Genomic DNA, 15,347 nt, shown 5'->3' on the forward strand with positions numbered 1-15,347 from the left:
CCTATTCCTATGGCCGATACTCGCCGTGAAGATACTACCACAAGACATTTGCGTCTCAAGTCTCATTCCTTGCAAAAATGTCGAGATTTGAAGAGCAAAGTCACTACCCGGAGGCAACTAGCAAAACTTTGTGAGCACCATGCCTTTGTCTCTATGGTGGAACCCCTTAAGGCCAACGATGCACTTGGAGATCCGGATTGGTTGATTGCAATGCAATAGGAACTCAACAACTTCAAGAGGAATGATGTGTGGACTCTCATGAATCGACCCGATCATTGCCGCAATGTTATCGACACCAAATGGGTCTTCAAGAACAAGCAAGATGAACACAACATCGTCATCCGCAACAAAGCAAGATTGGTGGCACAAGGCTATTCTCAAGTTGAAGGCGTGGACTTTGGCGAAACCTTTGCACCCGTTGCAAGGCTTGAGTCCATCCGTATCCTTTTGGCCTTTGCCGCTCATCATGGTTTCAAGCTACAACAAATGGATGTCAAGAGTGCTTTTCTTAATGGTCCTTTACATGAGGAGGTGTATGTGAAGCAACCCCCGGGGTTCGAGGACCCCCATTTCCCGGACCATGTCTTCAAGCTCAAAAAGGCCCTATATGGTCTCAAACAAGCTCCTAGAGCTTGGTATGAGCATCTAAAGGAGTTACTTGAAGACCGTGGTTTCGAAGTGGGGAAAATCGATCCCACTGTTTTTACTAAGAAAGTCAATGGGGAGCTCTTCATATGCCAACTTTATGTAGATGACATCATATTTGGTTCAACTAACACAAAGTTTAATGATGAGTTTGCAAAGTTGATGACTAATAGGTTCGAGATGTCAATGATGGGAGAAATCAAATACTTCCTCAGGTTCGAGATCAAGCAAATGCAACAAGGCACATTCATCAATCAAGCGAAGTATCTTCAAGACATGCTCAAGCGCTTCGATATGAAGGGGGGCAACGGGATAGGAACTCCTATGCACCTAAAGTGTCAACTCACCCTCGACGAGACCGGCAAGGCGGTGGACCCCAAGCTCTACCATTCGATGATAGGTTCGCGTCTTTACCTTTGTGCTTCTCGTCCGGACATCATGTTAAGCGTTGGTATGTGTGCACGGTTTCAAGCGAATCCGAAGGAAAGCCATATCATGGCGGTGAAGAGGATCTTCCGATATTTAGTTGATACCCCAAACTTCGGTCTATGGTATCCAAGGGACACGGACTTCTCGTTGGTTGGCTTCACCAATTCGGATTGGGCGGGAGACAAGGTTGATAGAAAGTCTACATCCGGCGCTTGTCACTTCCTTGGGAGATCTTTGGTGTGTTGGTCCTCTAAGAAGCAAAATTTTGTCTCCGTCTCCACCGCGGAAGCCGAGTATGTTGCCGCGGCGAGTAGTTGTGCACAAATCTTATGGATGAGGCAAACCTTGCGGGACAATGGACTTGAGTATAGCAAGGTCCCTCTATTGTGTGATAATGAGAGCGCCATCAAGATCGCCTACAATCCGGTACTCCATGGCAAGACGAAGCACATTGAGATAAGGAATCACTTCATCCGGGACCACATTGCTCGAGGAGATATTGTCCTATCCTTCATTGGCACAAAGGAGCAATTGGCGGACATCTTCACAAAGCCCTTGGATGAGAAGCGTTTCATTGAGTTGAGACATGAGCTAAATATCATTGATCCGTCGAATTTCGCTTGACCATCGTGCGCACATACCAATATTTAGCTATATGTCTAGATGAAAAGCACGCATGAACATAGAGGGAGTGCGGTTTAAACTTATTGAGCTATCCCTCCCCCCATAATGCATAAAGAAAACCAAAACATATGCTCCACTACTAGGAAAAGGCCTAGCCGTAAGAATGCTCTCAGTGGCGCACATCTATTTTGGTGCGCCACTACTAGTTAGCAGTGGCGCACCAAAAAGTGGTGCTCCACTAATACAAATATAGCAGTGGCGCACTAGTATTAGCCGTGCGCCACTACTAAATTTTGGCCTGAATTACAGATAGGTCTAGAGTTAGCAGTGGCGCACCACATATAGGTGCGCCATTGCTATTTTAATAGCAATGGCGCACCTATATGTGGTGCGTCACTGTGCTACAAATTGCAATAGCGCATTATATGGCATGCGCCACTGTGCTGCAAATTGCGGTAGCGCACTATAAGCGATGCGCCACTGTGCGGTCTGCCTGCTGCTTGATTTGATCCACCACGCGCGCCACGCCAAGATGAATCCAAACAAAACAACCACGCGTGCGGGTCCCAAACCGACCGACCGAATCTCCAAAGCAAAAAAGCCAACCCTAATCCCCTTCTCCTCTATCCCATTCTCCCCCGCGCCGCCACTTCCCACCCACAACAGACAATGCGGGAGGCCGAGGCGCCCTCCTCCACCAGGGCGCTGGAGCTACGCGGTCGACGGAGGTGGACGACAGGGCGCTGGAGCTACGCCGTGGAGGGCTCCGCGTCCTTCGCGCAGGGGAAGGCCAGGAGGGTCAGCGCCAGGGCCAAGCCGCTCCTCTCCCCCAACTTCGTGCCCGTGCACGCGCGGCGGCGGTGCCCTCCCCGGCTCGCGCGGCGGCGCCCTCCCCGGCTCGCGCGGCGGCGGCGCCCTCTCCAGCACGCGCGGCGGCGCCCTCTCCAGCACGCGCGGCGGCGCCCTCCCCAGCTGGCGCGGCGGCGGACCTCCCCCTCTGCTTCCTGCTCGCGCGGCGGCGCCCTCTCCTGCACGCGCGGCGGCGCCTCCCAGCTCGCGCGGCGGCGCCCTCCCAGCTCGGGCGGCGGCGGACCTCCCCCTCTGCTTCCTGCTCGCGCCGCAGCGCCCACCCAGCTCACGCGGCAGGATTCCGGCGGCCTGTGCGGCAACGTCCGGCGTGCTCCGTTCCTGCAGATGCATTGCAGGGACCTGATTGCTTTTTTCATTTTTCTTTTAGGGTTTTAGTTGAAAAGTTTACATATTGGTTGTATTTTCCTTTAATAGCTATGGTTCATATAATAATAAGGAATAATAATTGTTCAGTGTCAATAAATACAAAAGTAAGGGACGGGGGGCGACCATGGGCAAGCCCACTTTTTTTTTTGCTTTTATCCCGCCACAACGGTGGCGCACCGGGTAGCCTTTCTCTGGCGCATCTGGCAATGCTACCACGCACCTCATATTCAGCTATAGTGGCGCACTCCCGACTGATATTTGTGGCGCACCGCTCAGTGCGCCATTGCTATCCTGGTTAGTAGTGGCGCACCAGTAGTGCGCCACTGCTAATACTTAGCAGTGGCGTGATAGTAGTGGCGCACCACTAGTGCGCCACTGATAGCAAAAACTGGTGCGCCACTGATAGCCTGTTTTCTAGTAGTGGCTGTTTGTCAATAAGTGACTAATGAGCTTCATGTTGAGTTGTAGCCGTGAGTCCTAGATACATCTACGCGACCTCACACTACTATACTCTTACACGGTGGTTTCGACCACCAACCTCTCCTCCTTGAGGTTTTTTTTGGTTCTTCTTGTTTCTATTTGACTTTCTTTTGCTTTTCTTCTTTTGTTGTCTTTTCTTTTTCTCCATGTCTTTGGGAAGTCTCACCTAAGCTTTGTTCTTCCTTGTTGGTTTTTGCGAGCTTGGGTGTGTCTTTCCTTACCTTCCTTGTTGGTATGCTTTCTCTCTTTTTTGGTGTTCCGATGCCAAAGGGGGGACTAGGACGGGTTTTTGCATGGAGACGTGTTGGTTACGTCTATGGAGGCTCCTTATGTGAGTTTGGGTATTCTCAAGGCAAAGGTATGACAACTTCACCCAAATCTATTTGCATGATCTTGTGTTACCTCCATAGTGTACATATGCTATATGAACATGCCAAGTATCCTTGTTGCATATGTGCATGGTTTGTAAAATCTAGGGGGAGCTATGCCTCTAGGATGTGTGTATATGTATCAAAATGCATATTCTAGTTATGCACACGTCCAGGGGAGTTCCGTCTAGCTTTTGCAAATCTAAAAATCTCATCATAATATCTTATGCCATTGCAAATTCTCGTGTTGTCATCAAACACCAAAAAAAGGGAGATTGAAAGAGCAAAGTCTAAAACCCGTGTTTTGTGTGTTTGATGACAACACTTGAATTATCTCACCGTGTGCAAAGACTGTCTTTGATAGATTTGCAAGTGCACGGTGACCTCGCTGGACGCGTCAAGATCGGAGGACTGAAGCGTAGCTTATAGGTTTTCTGGTTTTGTGTGTGTATCCCGAGGTGATATGGTTGGAGAGGAAAAGAGAAGAAAGCAGTTTTTGCCAGACCGGTACTACCGGTACCAGTAGCGGTAGTACCGCTACCCCTACTAGTACCACTCAACAGTACCGCTCTGGAGACTTGCCTGAGAAAATGACCCACAGAACAAGGTACGGTACCCTTGCGGTACCTTGAGCGGTAGTACCGCTTGAGAGCGGTAGTACCGCCTCGATACCGCTTGAGTACCGTAACTTAAGTTACGGCAGTACCGCTGTGGTACCGCTTCGGTACCTCTTGGTATCCAGTAAGCTCTGGAGGCCATTGCGGTACCTCAAGCGGTACCGCAAGCGGTAGTACCGCTATGTGTCCACGTGAATAAGTTCTGTGGGGATTTCGAATCTAGAGCGGTAGTACCGCTTACCAAAGCGGTAGTACCGCTTAGGCAAAAACTGCAGATAACGGTTGGATTTCGGGGGGCCTATTTGAAGGGCCCTTCTTCTCCAGCTTGTTTTCATCTCTTCTCTCTCTCTCTCTCTCTCCTCCATTGTTGCTGAGTTTAATCCTTGAGAATCTCCCCAACCATCCAACAAATCTTGCCCAAATTATGAGGAGTGGTGGAGGAGGCCCTTATCTATAGTTCTACCAAGAGAGATTTCACCAATTTGTGCTAGTCCTTTGTGGATCTTGGTGGTAGGGTTCCTATGGTGGGATCTTGGATGAAGTGCTCCTATGGAGGCTAGCTTGGTGTTGTGCTAGCCCCATAGGGTGTTGGGAGCCTCCTAGTGTTGTGGAGCTCGTCCCAACCTTGTGAAGGAACCACCGCCTCGACCGTTGCCTTAGTGGAGAAAAGAGAGCCCCTTTGTGGAGCTCTTTTGAGGAAGAAGGTGATGCCTTCCTTCGTGGTGTGGCCGCCTAGCCTCTTGTGTGAGGCTAGCACCTCTTCAACGCAGACGTACTCCCTTTTGTGGGAGGAACTGCGGGAAACAAATCCTCGCCTCGTCTTCGCGCCTTCCGGTTGTCCCACTCCTTATCCTTATTATTGTTGCTTTGTTCTTTTTACTTGTTGCACTAGCCTAAGATCATACTAGGAACACCTCCATCACTAAAGCTATCACCTTTATCTTCCATTGCACTAAAAATTGAAAAAGATTAAAAATTGCGTAGCGCCCACTCACCCCCCGTCTTGTTGGTAGCCAATCAGATCGGCTCATACAAGGAAAACAAGATGGAGCGCCGGCGCAAACTTTCAAGTCGACGCTGGGGTATTTCCCAGAATCAGATGGGATTCATGCCTAACTACTAGGATTTCCACCCTAGCGCCCGGCTGTAGCGTCCAAGCTAGTTGTAGATGCCCTAAGAAGCCATTTTTTTAGCAATTGGAGGCAAATATGTATGGCGTCGTGGTCGTGGACGTTATTCCTGGTCCACCATGGTTCAGGGCACCAACGATCTAAACTCGGAAGTAAACGGGATCAGATTGTCAGCCAAGCCGATCGGACGGCTGTCACGCAATCGATGCGTTCACACTGGACCGTATAGGTTTGGACTCCTTCCCTCCAATACCACCACGCTCCTCAGTCCTCCCGCCCGGCCGCCACACATTTCAAACCCCGATGGCCACCGGCGGCGTCGAAACCGACTCGCCCCTACCCGCTCCGGACGACCTCGATGACAACGGTTTCCCTACCGCAGCAGCCGCCACCACCAGCAGCAGCTTCGCCGACGACTTCTACCGTAGCGGCATCGACTGGTCCTCCCTGCAAGCCCCTCCTCAGCACCAGAGGCAGACAGCCTCCGGAACGGATGCCAAGGCCGGCGGCTCACTGGTGCAGAGGAGCCTCTTCCAGGCCTGGGGGATAGAGAAGCCGCCGCGGGAGGAGGCGGCGCCGCTGGTGCAGAGGAGCCTCTTCCAGGCGTGGGGAATCAAGAAGCAGGGGTTCCGTGATAGATCCCGGGTTTCCTCACCCTCCTCCTCTTCTTCTGGTGCTTTGTCCGGTAAGAAGCGACGGTGGGGAGGGCCGGAGGAGAACGGGCCGCCTGCGGCGAGGAAGCCCATCGCTTGCCCCTTCTACAAGAAGATTCCCGGTAAAGGCCGCTCCTGCACTCGTTATTAGCATTATGGCTGCGCATTTAGTCTATTGATAAATTGTTACAGTGATGTACGTATCTACTAGTTAATTAGTGTGCCGAATGATGCGTGTATGTGGTTCTAGGCCATTGATGATGGGGATTCGTTTCTGAAGCCGCTTTTTTGTTTTGTTTTGTTTGCGAGACCATGTTCCTTAAGCAATTGAGAGTGGTACTTACTGAATACCTATGTTTGATATCACTGAGTAGCTCTTTCCGTGTTTCTGTGAATTGGACGGACCTAGGTACACCATTCACTGTCGATGCATTTCGATATGGAGCGGTTGAGGGGTGTTCTGCCTATTTTCTCAGCCATTTTCATTATGATCATTACGGTGGCTTAACCAAGAAGTGGTGCCATGGTCCTATCTATTGTACTGCACTCACAGCACGCTTGGTGAAGATGTTACTGGCAATCGATTCTGAGTAAGGCTTCTTTTTGATTTTTTTGATGATGAACCGTCAAATTGTCTAGCAGTGGCAGCACTAGTACTAACCACCAAGTGCTAAAATTGATGTTTGCAGGTACATTTGTCCCCTGGAGCTTGATACCGAGTATGTCATTGAGGGAGTGACTGTTACCTTGTTGGAGGCCAATCATTGCCCTGGTGCAGCTCTAATTCACTTTCGTCTTAGGGATGGAAAGACCTATCTCCACACTGGAGATTTTAGAGCATCAAAATCCATGCAATTGCACCCACTCCTCCAGACTGGCCGCATAAATTTGCTTTACCTTGATACGACATATTGCAATCCAAAATACAAGTCAGTTCACAACTGTGGGGTTTAAGCATTTTCTTGTAATGCTAACTATGCTAACCTGTTTAAACTATTTTAGGTTCCCACCACAGGAGGATGTCATCGATTTTGTTGTGAGGACAGCTCAAAGATATCTAAAGAAGCAACCAAAAACACTCATTGTTGTTGGGGCATATAGCATTGGGAAAGAGAATGTCTATCTAGCAATTTCTCAAGCTTTAGAGGTACTATATTTATCTGAGATTTCACTATTTTGTCTTTCTGTTTCTGTTCTCCTGATGTTGTGCTGTCTCAAGTGGCCATGTGGATCTTCTAGTTCTCAGTTAAGATATTCTGTATATTCTTGAAAGGTACCCATATATACTGATGCATCACGAAGGCGAATTCTTCACTCATTTGGCTGGCCAAACTTGTCCAAAAGGATAAGTTCATGCAATCAAAGTTCACTCCATGTTCTACCTCTTGCATCAGTGCAACATGAGGTTTCGAGACGAATACCAGATACATTAAATTCTATGATTTTATCTACTAACATTTCTTACCAGAAACTGGCTTTTGTTAGAACTTGAAGAAGTACTTGGAGACTCATAACCAAAGATTTCTAGCTGTGCTGGCTTTTCGACCTACAGGTTAATTATCTTGGGGAGATCAATTTTGTGTCCAAACTTTGTAATTGCATGATTCTTAGTACTATTTTCTAATATTTTATTAGGTTGGACTTTCTCCGAGGCAGCTGGAAAGGAGCTTGACCTAATTAAACCAAGCTCTAAGGGCAGTGTTACAATATACGGTAGGATTTGTTAGAGCTGATAATGTATTTTCCCTTCATGTTAATGAGAAGGTGGGTAACCACCAATTTACTGCCGAAAATAAACGATATATGATGCTTGGTGTGGACTTAATTTCTGGTAACCACAAACTGAATTTGTTGTCTTTTGATTCAAAAGGTAATTCATATGTCAGATGTTCCATTGACCTAATTTCCATACCCTTGTAGAGTTTTTCCATTGTGCCAAAGCCAAAATGAGTTGCACCCTATCTTAGATTCTACATGGGTTGTGTCCTTTGATGAGCTATCCTACACTTGCTTATTAGAAGATTATTGTCTCTTGTCAAGCTGTAAGATGACCAAATTTTTAAACCAAAAGCTGAACCTGTATTGGAAGCATATGTGGTTTAATACTCAGAGTTAACTGCAACATGGTCATTTTGTATTAGACTCATTCTTGTCCAATTTGTATGTACATGTTCAGAATTTCCAAACCTGCATATGTATTCTGTCCCTTTATGATTTCCTTTAAAGCAATGTCTTCTTGTAGGTGTACCTTATAGCGAGCATTCAAGTTTCACTGAGCTTGGTAACTTTTTGAAGGTAAATCTCCTGTCTGTTAATCACCGTAGTATTTGCTGTGATGTCTTCTAATTATAGGCTGATGTTTCTCTGGCTAGTTTGTGAGACCTCAAAAGGTAATCCCCACTGTTAATGTTGGCAATGCGGCAAATCGAGATAAAATGCAAGCATATTTCCGGGAATGGCTGAAGGGATTGTGATGGATGAAGCGTGATCAGTTTCAATAAAAGTGCATGGTATCTGTTGCACGCCTTCCTACATCCACATTCTAACTTAAATGCTTTGTATCTTCATATTTTCCTATAGCGATCCTTTTCAACATATACTAAAGAAATGCCTATTTATTTTCTAGTGGCATCATGATGTTACATGAAGAGCAGCCAAGTTCTTCTCTAGAGGATTACGTCTATTTACGGCTCTTTTTGCTGAAAAGGGTATGCTTTAAGAGGTGCCACTTTTCTACACATTTTGCAAAGGCATGCAAAGCCTTGCGCCTTGATGTGTTGATAGAAAGAAAGGTAATTGACAACCCTACAAATGGGTGATCACAACCACACCACAGGCTTGCTCAGCCAGTAGTGGCGCATGAAGCCCGGCCACCTCTGACCTGGCTCACAAGTACAAACAAGCTTTTGCCTGTATTGTATTGAACCGCCCAGTTGAAGAAGGCAGTGTTTTGCTGCTTGCAGATCCATCATGCTCTGAGCATTACCATTGGACAGGAATGCGTGTTTACTGAAAGCAGATTAAAGTTTGTTCTGTAGTTTTCTCATTTGAGAGGCAACTATGTTGTTTCTTGTTCATTTGCTGCTTGCTGAAATTGTAAGTTGTAACTGTACAAACTCTACTTATTAATTATTCAACCAAACATGTTGTTCTGCACTCTGCATTCCTGCATCCACAACCGTAATTTTGCACATAATTTATTTCTTATTGAATGTAACACAAGATTTCCTTAAGCCACTCTGGCTGATTCAGTCGAGTTCATCTCAGGTGTCTTCAGAATTTCATGAAATTGTCTCCTAACCCTATTTCCAGTTACACATAAGGTTCATATTGTAGTACCTGCTATTGAAGTGACTTCAGCTGATAGCTATCAGCTGAAACTTGAGCTCTTGCTGTAAGTGAACTACTTATCTTATGAATCCCAACTGGATTTCACCAGCGCATATATTGATGAGACTACTGATGATAAGAGTAGATATCTTCCTGAGATTTCTGCTGCTCATCGGAGTAGCTTAATGACGTATCCCCATTGTAGGTGTCATCACTCATCTGGACATTACCATTGCCTCCTAAACCTAGAAAGTCTTGTGTTAGTCCCACACCTCTGACTCCAAAAATGCTTTCATGTGCATTTTGCTGCATGTGATCCTCATCACCCATGTTAGAACTTCTATTTTCTGCCCTTGTGGAGAACGGAGGAAGTCCAATCCAAGGCACTGTATTATTAGGTCCAATGCAGCTACCAGCCCATGGTGAGTTCATGTAAGAGCTGTTGTTGACTTCAGAAGTCTTCTTTCTATCACTATTAACTGCTGAGTTCCCTAGGATTCTAGAAGATATACCGATATGACTCCTAGTGGTAAAGTAATTCGGAAAACCTTTCAGAAGTAATGGAGATGTAGGATCTTCACTGGTCTTTGCTCCCATCTCTGATGCTTTCTGTAGCAGGGCTGTCGCTGACATATATGGAGAGCTCATGGACATGTAAGGAGAGTTTGGTTCACTCCCATCTATCGGAATACCAGAATCGTTTGGTAATATCTGATGGGAGAACAATGAAGCATTCCTTGCCATGAAAGTATAAGGAGATATAGATCTCAGACGTTTATCTGAACTCTGGTTATTTCCAGAGAAGTTTCCAACTGCATCAGTTGGTGAATAGCTTGCAGTAGGTATTGTGTGTGGAAAGATGTCTTGTTGTTGACCATGCAAACTTCCCACCATCGCAGCAAGGCTTTGGTTGATTCTTGAGTTATCTTCAGTTAGTGCATCACAGAAGGCTCGATGTGTGATGAAGCTATCTTTTCTGTAACAATATTGTGAAAGAAACAAAGTCAGTTCCCAAATATTGGCATTTCAGATTACACTTATGATTCTTCTCTCCCGTGGTGCAAATTGCTTGGAGTTGTACGATTCAACTCTACATTGTTATGCTCATGATTCTTGAAGTCATTAACTGTGACATAAAAAAAATTACTCCTGACAATCAGTTTGTATCTTTCTTTCAAGTGTGGAAATTAATGCCTTGATTATTATTTTTCAAAAATTTCTGCTATGTCACCTAGATTGATGGTGGTTGTTTTCTGTTTGCAGTTGAACTTTGTGTTAGTAAGCATACACTATTACAATCAGAGGTAGTTCACATCTTGGAGCATTCTTAATCAGCAGTTAGTCCAGTTGAAACTTCTAGTAGCTGTAGCAATAGACAAACTTCAGGCATCTCATTTTTAGCTGCTAGTGTATATTATAGCTCTTTATAGGAAAATACCTCGAGAATATTGTTCCGCAGTCACAGCGGTACTCCTTGGTGCCACATATCTTTGTGTGAGCTCTCCAGTCTGACTGAACTGCATATTTCTTGGAGCATCTTTCGCACTTCCATTTCTTCTCACCATGCTTCCTCGAGTAATGTTTCTTTATGCCTGTTAGATCACCCAAAGCACGGCTTGCATCATGATGAGGACAGGTGACCTCAGGGCAAATATACACCTTTTTCTTGGTCTCAGTGCCGCTTGTCTGCTTGAGCTTCCAGGGTAAGTTATGACATCTCCGGTGGAGTTGAAGATTCTGGTCTCTCTGGAAACCCTTATGGCAGACTTCACATATATATCTGTTTGTTGCCAATAGTGTCTTTGGTGAGAATGCAACTACTTCTGCATCTGGATCTGCACAAGGAACAACATAATGATGTTGGATATTTACAGTTTGTGGTTCCTGTGCACAATTTCCACTTAATATAAAACTGTTCGCTTGTTTTTATTTGAACTATTACTGTACGGCTTGGGAGTGTAATTCTTTTGTTCCTGGAATGGATCATGACAGGATGAGTCTGTAAAACCATTGTTTAACAACCTAAGTAGCATGTTGCCTGACCACCAAGATGGCAGCAGCTTCCTTTATGTGTATTCCCTTCTGCATTTCTTGCATTGCACAATGCTGTTCCATATTTGGTAGAACATATATCGCCTTGTAGCCTATGTGGATTTCCTTAAATTAAAGGTGAACACTAAACGGGCTACCCATTGGGTCCAGCTTTGGACATTCCTGCTCCCGCAGGGCCAGCGGGAGGATATGGTTATTGGATGCAACCGGCTGCTGACGGTTGCTCAGGACTTATTTTTCCAGGCTACTAGATGGCGTCTTTTTAGTATACTAGATAATGGATAGTCTCTTTTTATGCTTTAGCTTCATTTTTGTATGGTTGATTCATGTATCGACCCTGTCAGATCCATGATTGTAAAATACTGAATATTTTGTTACTTAAACTTTGAAATAAATGAAGCCGTATGCATCGACTGATGCAGAGGTTGGGGCTATGCTCCCATATCGAAAAAAGGGCGAACACAAAATACCAATATGATATATATCTTGTTTAACCGAATATTCATGCAACAGTAATCTCATAATCTTTCTTCATACCTGAATTTCTGATCAACTAAGTATTATGACAGCGTTTTACCATCTTTATATGAGAACAATGATTCTGATTCCTGTTGTGTTTTGATGTAGAGTTGAAATTATATCTGGATTATTGGCTTAGACCACCTTTAACGCTATCATGTTTTTTTTTTTGCGTTTGCGGCAGTTGAAAACAACTAAATCATAGCTCAGATGTTTTACTTGAACTCATGAATACTGAAACAATTTCCTTACCTGGGTTGCCAGGATGACTTCGTCTCTTTTTTGCTGCAGAGTTGATGGGGTTGCCTTTGCTCAGTGCTGCTTCACAGACTGCCGACTTATGCTGCTGCTGGAAGTTGATTTCAGATTCTTCCTCAGATGTGTAAGACATTGTTTGGTAGCTCAGTTTCTGGTGTTCGAATGTGCCAGAGAAGAGAGGAGAATGCTTATTTAAGCATGAGGGTATGGAATCAACCAGATGCTGACAAATAAGAAGGGCTGATTTCTTTTTAGTCAACATCAAGGACTGTAGCTTTACCATTACCATTAAGCTGCCAAATTCTGTTCCAATTACTACAAATGATCTCGTTAATTAGCCTAATAGTTTGTGTGAGACTACTGAAACTATACTAGCACACAGACCTTTTTTTCTAGTCGAAGAGTAAGTTATCCATGATCTGCGCGCTGCTTACACATGATAATTCCCTTTCGTGCCATTTTTATGAATCAAACACAGGAGGATCCTGTGATCATTTGAAAGATATTAAAGTTCATGTCATTTCAGCACATTTGCAGTGATTTTTTCTGTACAGGCTAGAAGCTGCAGGTATTATAAGTACAAACAAGAGAGGACCAAGTGCATCAGATATCTTACTCTGAAAGGTATAAAACTAGCTTGGCGTTGTCGACATGTATCATTTTGTATGTGTATATTATTATCAATGAGACAATGTCACAATCAAAACGAAGGAACTGATGGAAGATTACCAGTAGATTAAGCATAAAGTGCAGGCATGAGACGGTTTCGTCGGTATAAAGGAGAATGCCAAAGGAGAGATCAGGCAGATGTGACAAATGCTGCCCACATTTTTTTAGTTGGTGTCCTTCCTATGAATCCTCTCTCCTCATGCAATTGGTGTTTATAAGTACCTGGTGAAATTTTTAATTAGGCTCCCAAAATAAAATAGAAAGTTGATGGTTACTGGCTTTGGTATTGTTGGGTAACTCGTCTACCATCACTCACATACCACACCACTGCCATCTTTGTTGGTTTTATGAGCCAATTTCTTGCAGTTACTGTGTATTAAGTTAGACTATATCCTTTCATTAAAAGAATCACACGTATTGTTACGAAAAAGGAGGTATTGTAACGCAGAGCCACTGCAAACTTGCTGGTTTTGTAGCTCTGTACAAAACTCTGTAAGTTTTAGAGTTTTGTAAGTTATGTCCATCCATGTTGAAATTTTAAAATAGTTATGGAAGAGAACCATCATATATACCCATGTGGTCATTCTTTTCAATGACAGGGAAGCCTGTAGATGTAGCCCTTTGGAAACTACTAGCATGGTGTTGCGGTGTGATTGATCCTGAAATGTTATAACTGCGGCATTTGTCATTTGTAACTACCAACCCTGTTCATACTCCAAATATTTTCTTCCCTTTTGTTCCTGAAATAAAATCGGGGGGGGGGAGACTTGTATAGGATCTTCTGGTTAGGTGAGATTGTAAGATCAAATCATAAAAAGCATATTTACGAAATGCGAAAAAATCAAACAAAAATATACAACATACTTATGGACTGTATCTACAACTCCTAAAAAAATCAGCTCAAAACTCAATCTACTTTTAGAGAAACAAAAAAGATAAATTATACTGTGAATAGTGTTAGCTTTGGGTGAATAGTATTTCACACTATTCATTCCCAGATTTATCTTTTTTGGATCTCTAAATGTATGTTGAATTTGAAGCAGCGAATTTTTGGTGTTGCATATATAACATAGATATATGTTGTCAATTTTTTTGAGATTTTTTGAACATGTTTTTTGCCTTCAAAAAATTGATCTCATAGATCCTATCTAAAGCAAGATCCCACCCAAGTTGTCCCCATGAAATCGGCAGGTCTCCTGCCATACAAAAGAACTTTTTGTGTTTGCGGTCTCTGAGTTGTGACCAAGGGCTTTGGAATTCGTGCTGGCCGGGCGCTTTTGGATGGAAACGTGTGTTTAACCTCAGCGTGCGATGATTCCAGAGAAACAAAGTTGGAAAAAAGGGAGCAGTTTTGTAGTCCAACGTAGCTTTCTGATGGACGGCGTGCCCGAGAGAACACGGGCGGCTGCTGTTTGGCACCTTGCGAGCCTGCAACCTGGCTCAAAACCGTAGCAAAATTTATTCCGATAGCTGTTCAGTTCACTGTATACTACGCGAGGACATTTCCTGCGCTTCCGCAGCTCCACTGACGATTTATGCCATGTTTGGTTCGAAGGATTTCAAAAACATAGAAATAAAGACAGGAATAGGATGCACGCTTAAAACAAATGATTGAAAAACACAGTAATTCTGTAAACTCAATTGTTTGGTTCACACGAATAGGAAAGACCCATGAATTCTAATAAACATGGGGAAGTATAATTAAGATGTTATTATGCCTACCCGCAAAAAAAAAAGTTATTATGCCATTGTACATCAGTCTCGTTATTCTTACCTAGGAATTTAAAAAAGAGGCCCAAGCGTATTGTAAAATCCCCATGTTTTTCCTTTCAAACTGAGATCAACCTTTGAACCAACCAAATGAAAAGTGGCCACCGTAGGAAATTTTCTTATTCCTCTGTTATACTTCTATATTTTTTCTTTGAACCAAACAAACCCTTAGTGTTTCACTTTGTAGGCCACTCAAAAGGGCCATCTTTGGATAATACTCCTACTCCATTTGATTGCTATATCTTAGTCGATTTAGAACAGTTATTTCTCACTCAGACATTGATTGCTGTCCGATCGGGATCTCCTCGTGCTTCCGTGTTTACATCTGGGGATGCAAACTTCTGTGCTTGCACATGGTCCAGCAAGGATTGACGAGCACGAGCTAGACAAATTTTGCATGTAAGAGTAGTGAATATTTTCGCGAAAACGCAAAAGCATTGCGTTTCGATGCATTGATAGAAAAGAAGGTTATATGTATAAGTCCTCGAGAGGACAACCACCCCACCTTACAACTCGACCCAAGAAAAGAAGGCTAATCTAGGGGAGTAGCTGGCGGACACCCCGGGC

General features: G+C 44.3%; 2 protein-coding genes across 2 annotated transcripts; one reads left to right on the top strand and one right to left on the bottom strand.

The window, feature by feature from the left end:
• The first annotated feature begins 6,602 nt into the window (after nucleotides 1–6,602).
• Nucleotides 6,603–8,853, top strand: LOC124677276 (DNA cross-link repair protein SNM1-like). Its single transcript, XM_047213280.1, has 8 exons — nucleotides 6,603–6,772; nucleotides 6,872–7,111; nucleotides 7,185–7,329; nucleotides 7,456–7,587; nucleotides 7,668–7,734; nucleotides 7,818–7,895; nucleotides 8,425–8,477; nucleotides 8,555–8,853. The coding sequence occupies exons 1-8, from the start codon at nucleotides 6,750–6,752 to the stop codon at nucleotides 8,654–8,656; spliced, it is 840 nt and encodes a 279-aa protein (XP_047069236.1). The 5' UTR covers nucleotides 6,603–6,749; the 3' UTR covers nucleotides 8,657–8,853.
• Nucleotides 8,854–9,638: 785 nt separating this feature from the next.
• On the bottom strand, nucleotides 9,639–12,474 carry LOC124670451 (protein indeterminate-domain 12-like). The gene is made up of 3 exons (XM_047206949.1): nucleotides 12,336–12,474; nucleotides 10,951–11,347; nucleotides 9,639–10,488 (listed from the first exon to the last, which is right to left on the bottom strand). The coding sequence occupies exons 1-3, from the start codon at nucleotides 12,472–12,474 to the stop codon at nucleotides 9,639–9,641; spliced, it is 1,386 nt and encodes a 461-aa protein (XP_047062905.1).
• Nucleotides 12,475–15,347: the final 2,873 nt, after the last annotated feature.

The sequence above is a fragment of the Lolium rigidum genome, chromosome 7, assembly GCF_022539505.1.
Source record: "Lolium rigidum isolate FL_2022 chromosome 7, APGP_CSIRO_Lrig_0.1, whole genome shotgun sequence".
Taxonomy (NCBI): Eukaryota; Viridiplantae; Streptophyta; class Magnoliopsida; order Poales; family Poaceae; genus Lolium; species Lolium rigidum.

Excerpts from the sequence above, each read along its gene's own strand:
- LOC124677276 (XM_047213280.1), top strand. The coding sequence starts at position 6,750 with ATGTTACTGGCAATCGATTCTGA. Across the intron at positions 7,896-8,424 it reads GGGCAGTGTTACAATATACG|GTGTACCTTATAGCGAGCAT; the intron begins GTAGGATTTGTT and ends GTCTTCTTGTAG. Across the intron at positions 8,478-8,554 it reads AGCTTGGTAACTTTTTGAAG|TTTGTGAGACCTCAAAAGGT; the intron begins GTAAATCTCCTG and ends TTCTCTGGCTAG.
- LOC124670451 (XM_047206949.1), bottom strand. The coding sequence starts at position 12,474 with ATGTCTTACACATCTGAGGAAGAATCTGAAATCAACTTCCAGCAGCAG. Across the intron at positions 11,348-12,335 it reads AAGTCATCCTGGCAACCCAG|ATCCAGATGCAGAAGTAGTT; the intron begins GTAAGGAAATTG and ends TTCCTTGTGCAG. Across the intron at positions 10,489-10,950 it reads TGCGGAACAATATTCTCGAG|AAAAGATAGCTTCATCACAC; the intron begins GTATTTTCCTAT and ends ATATTGTTACAG.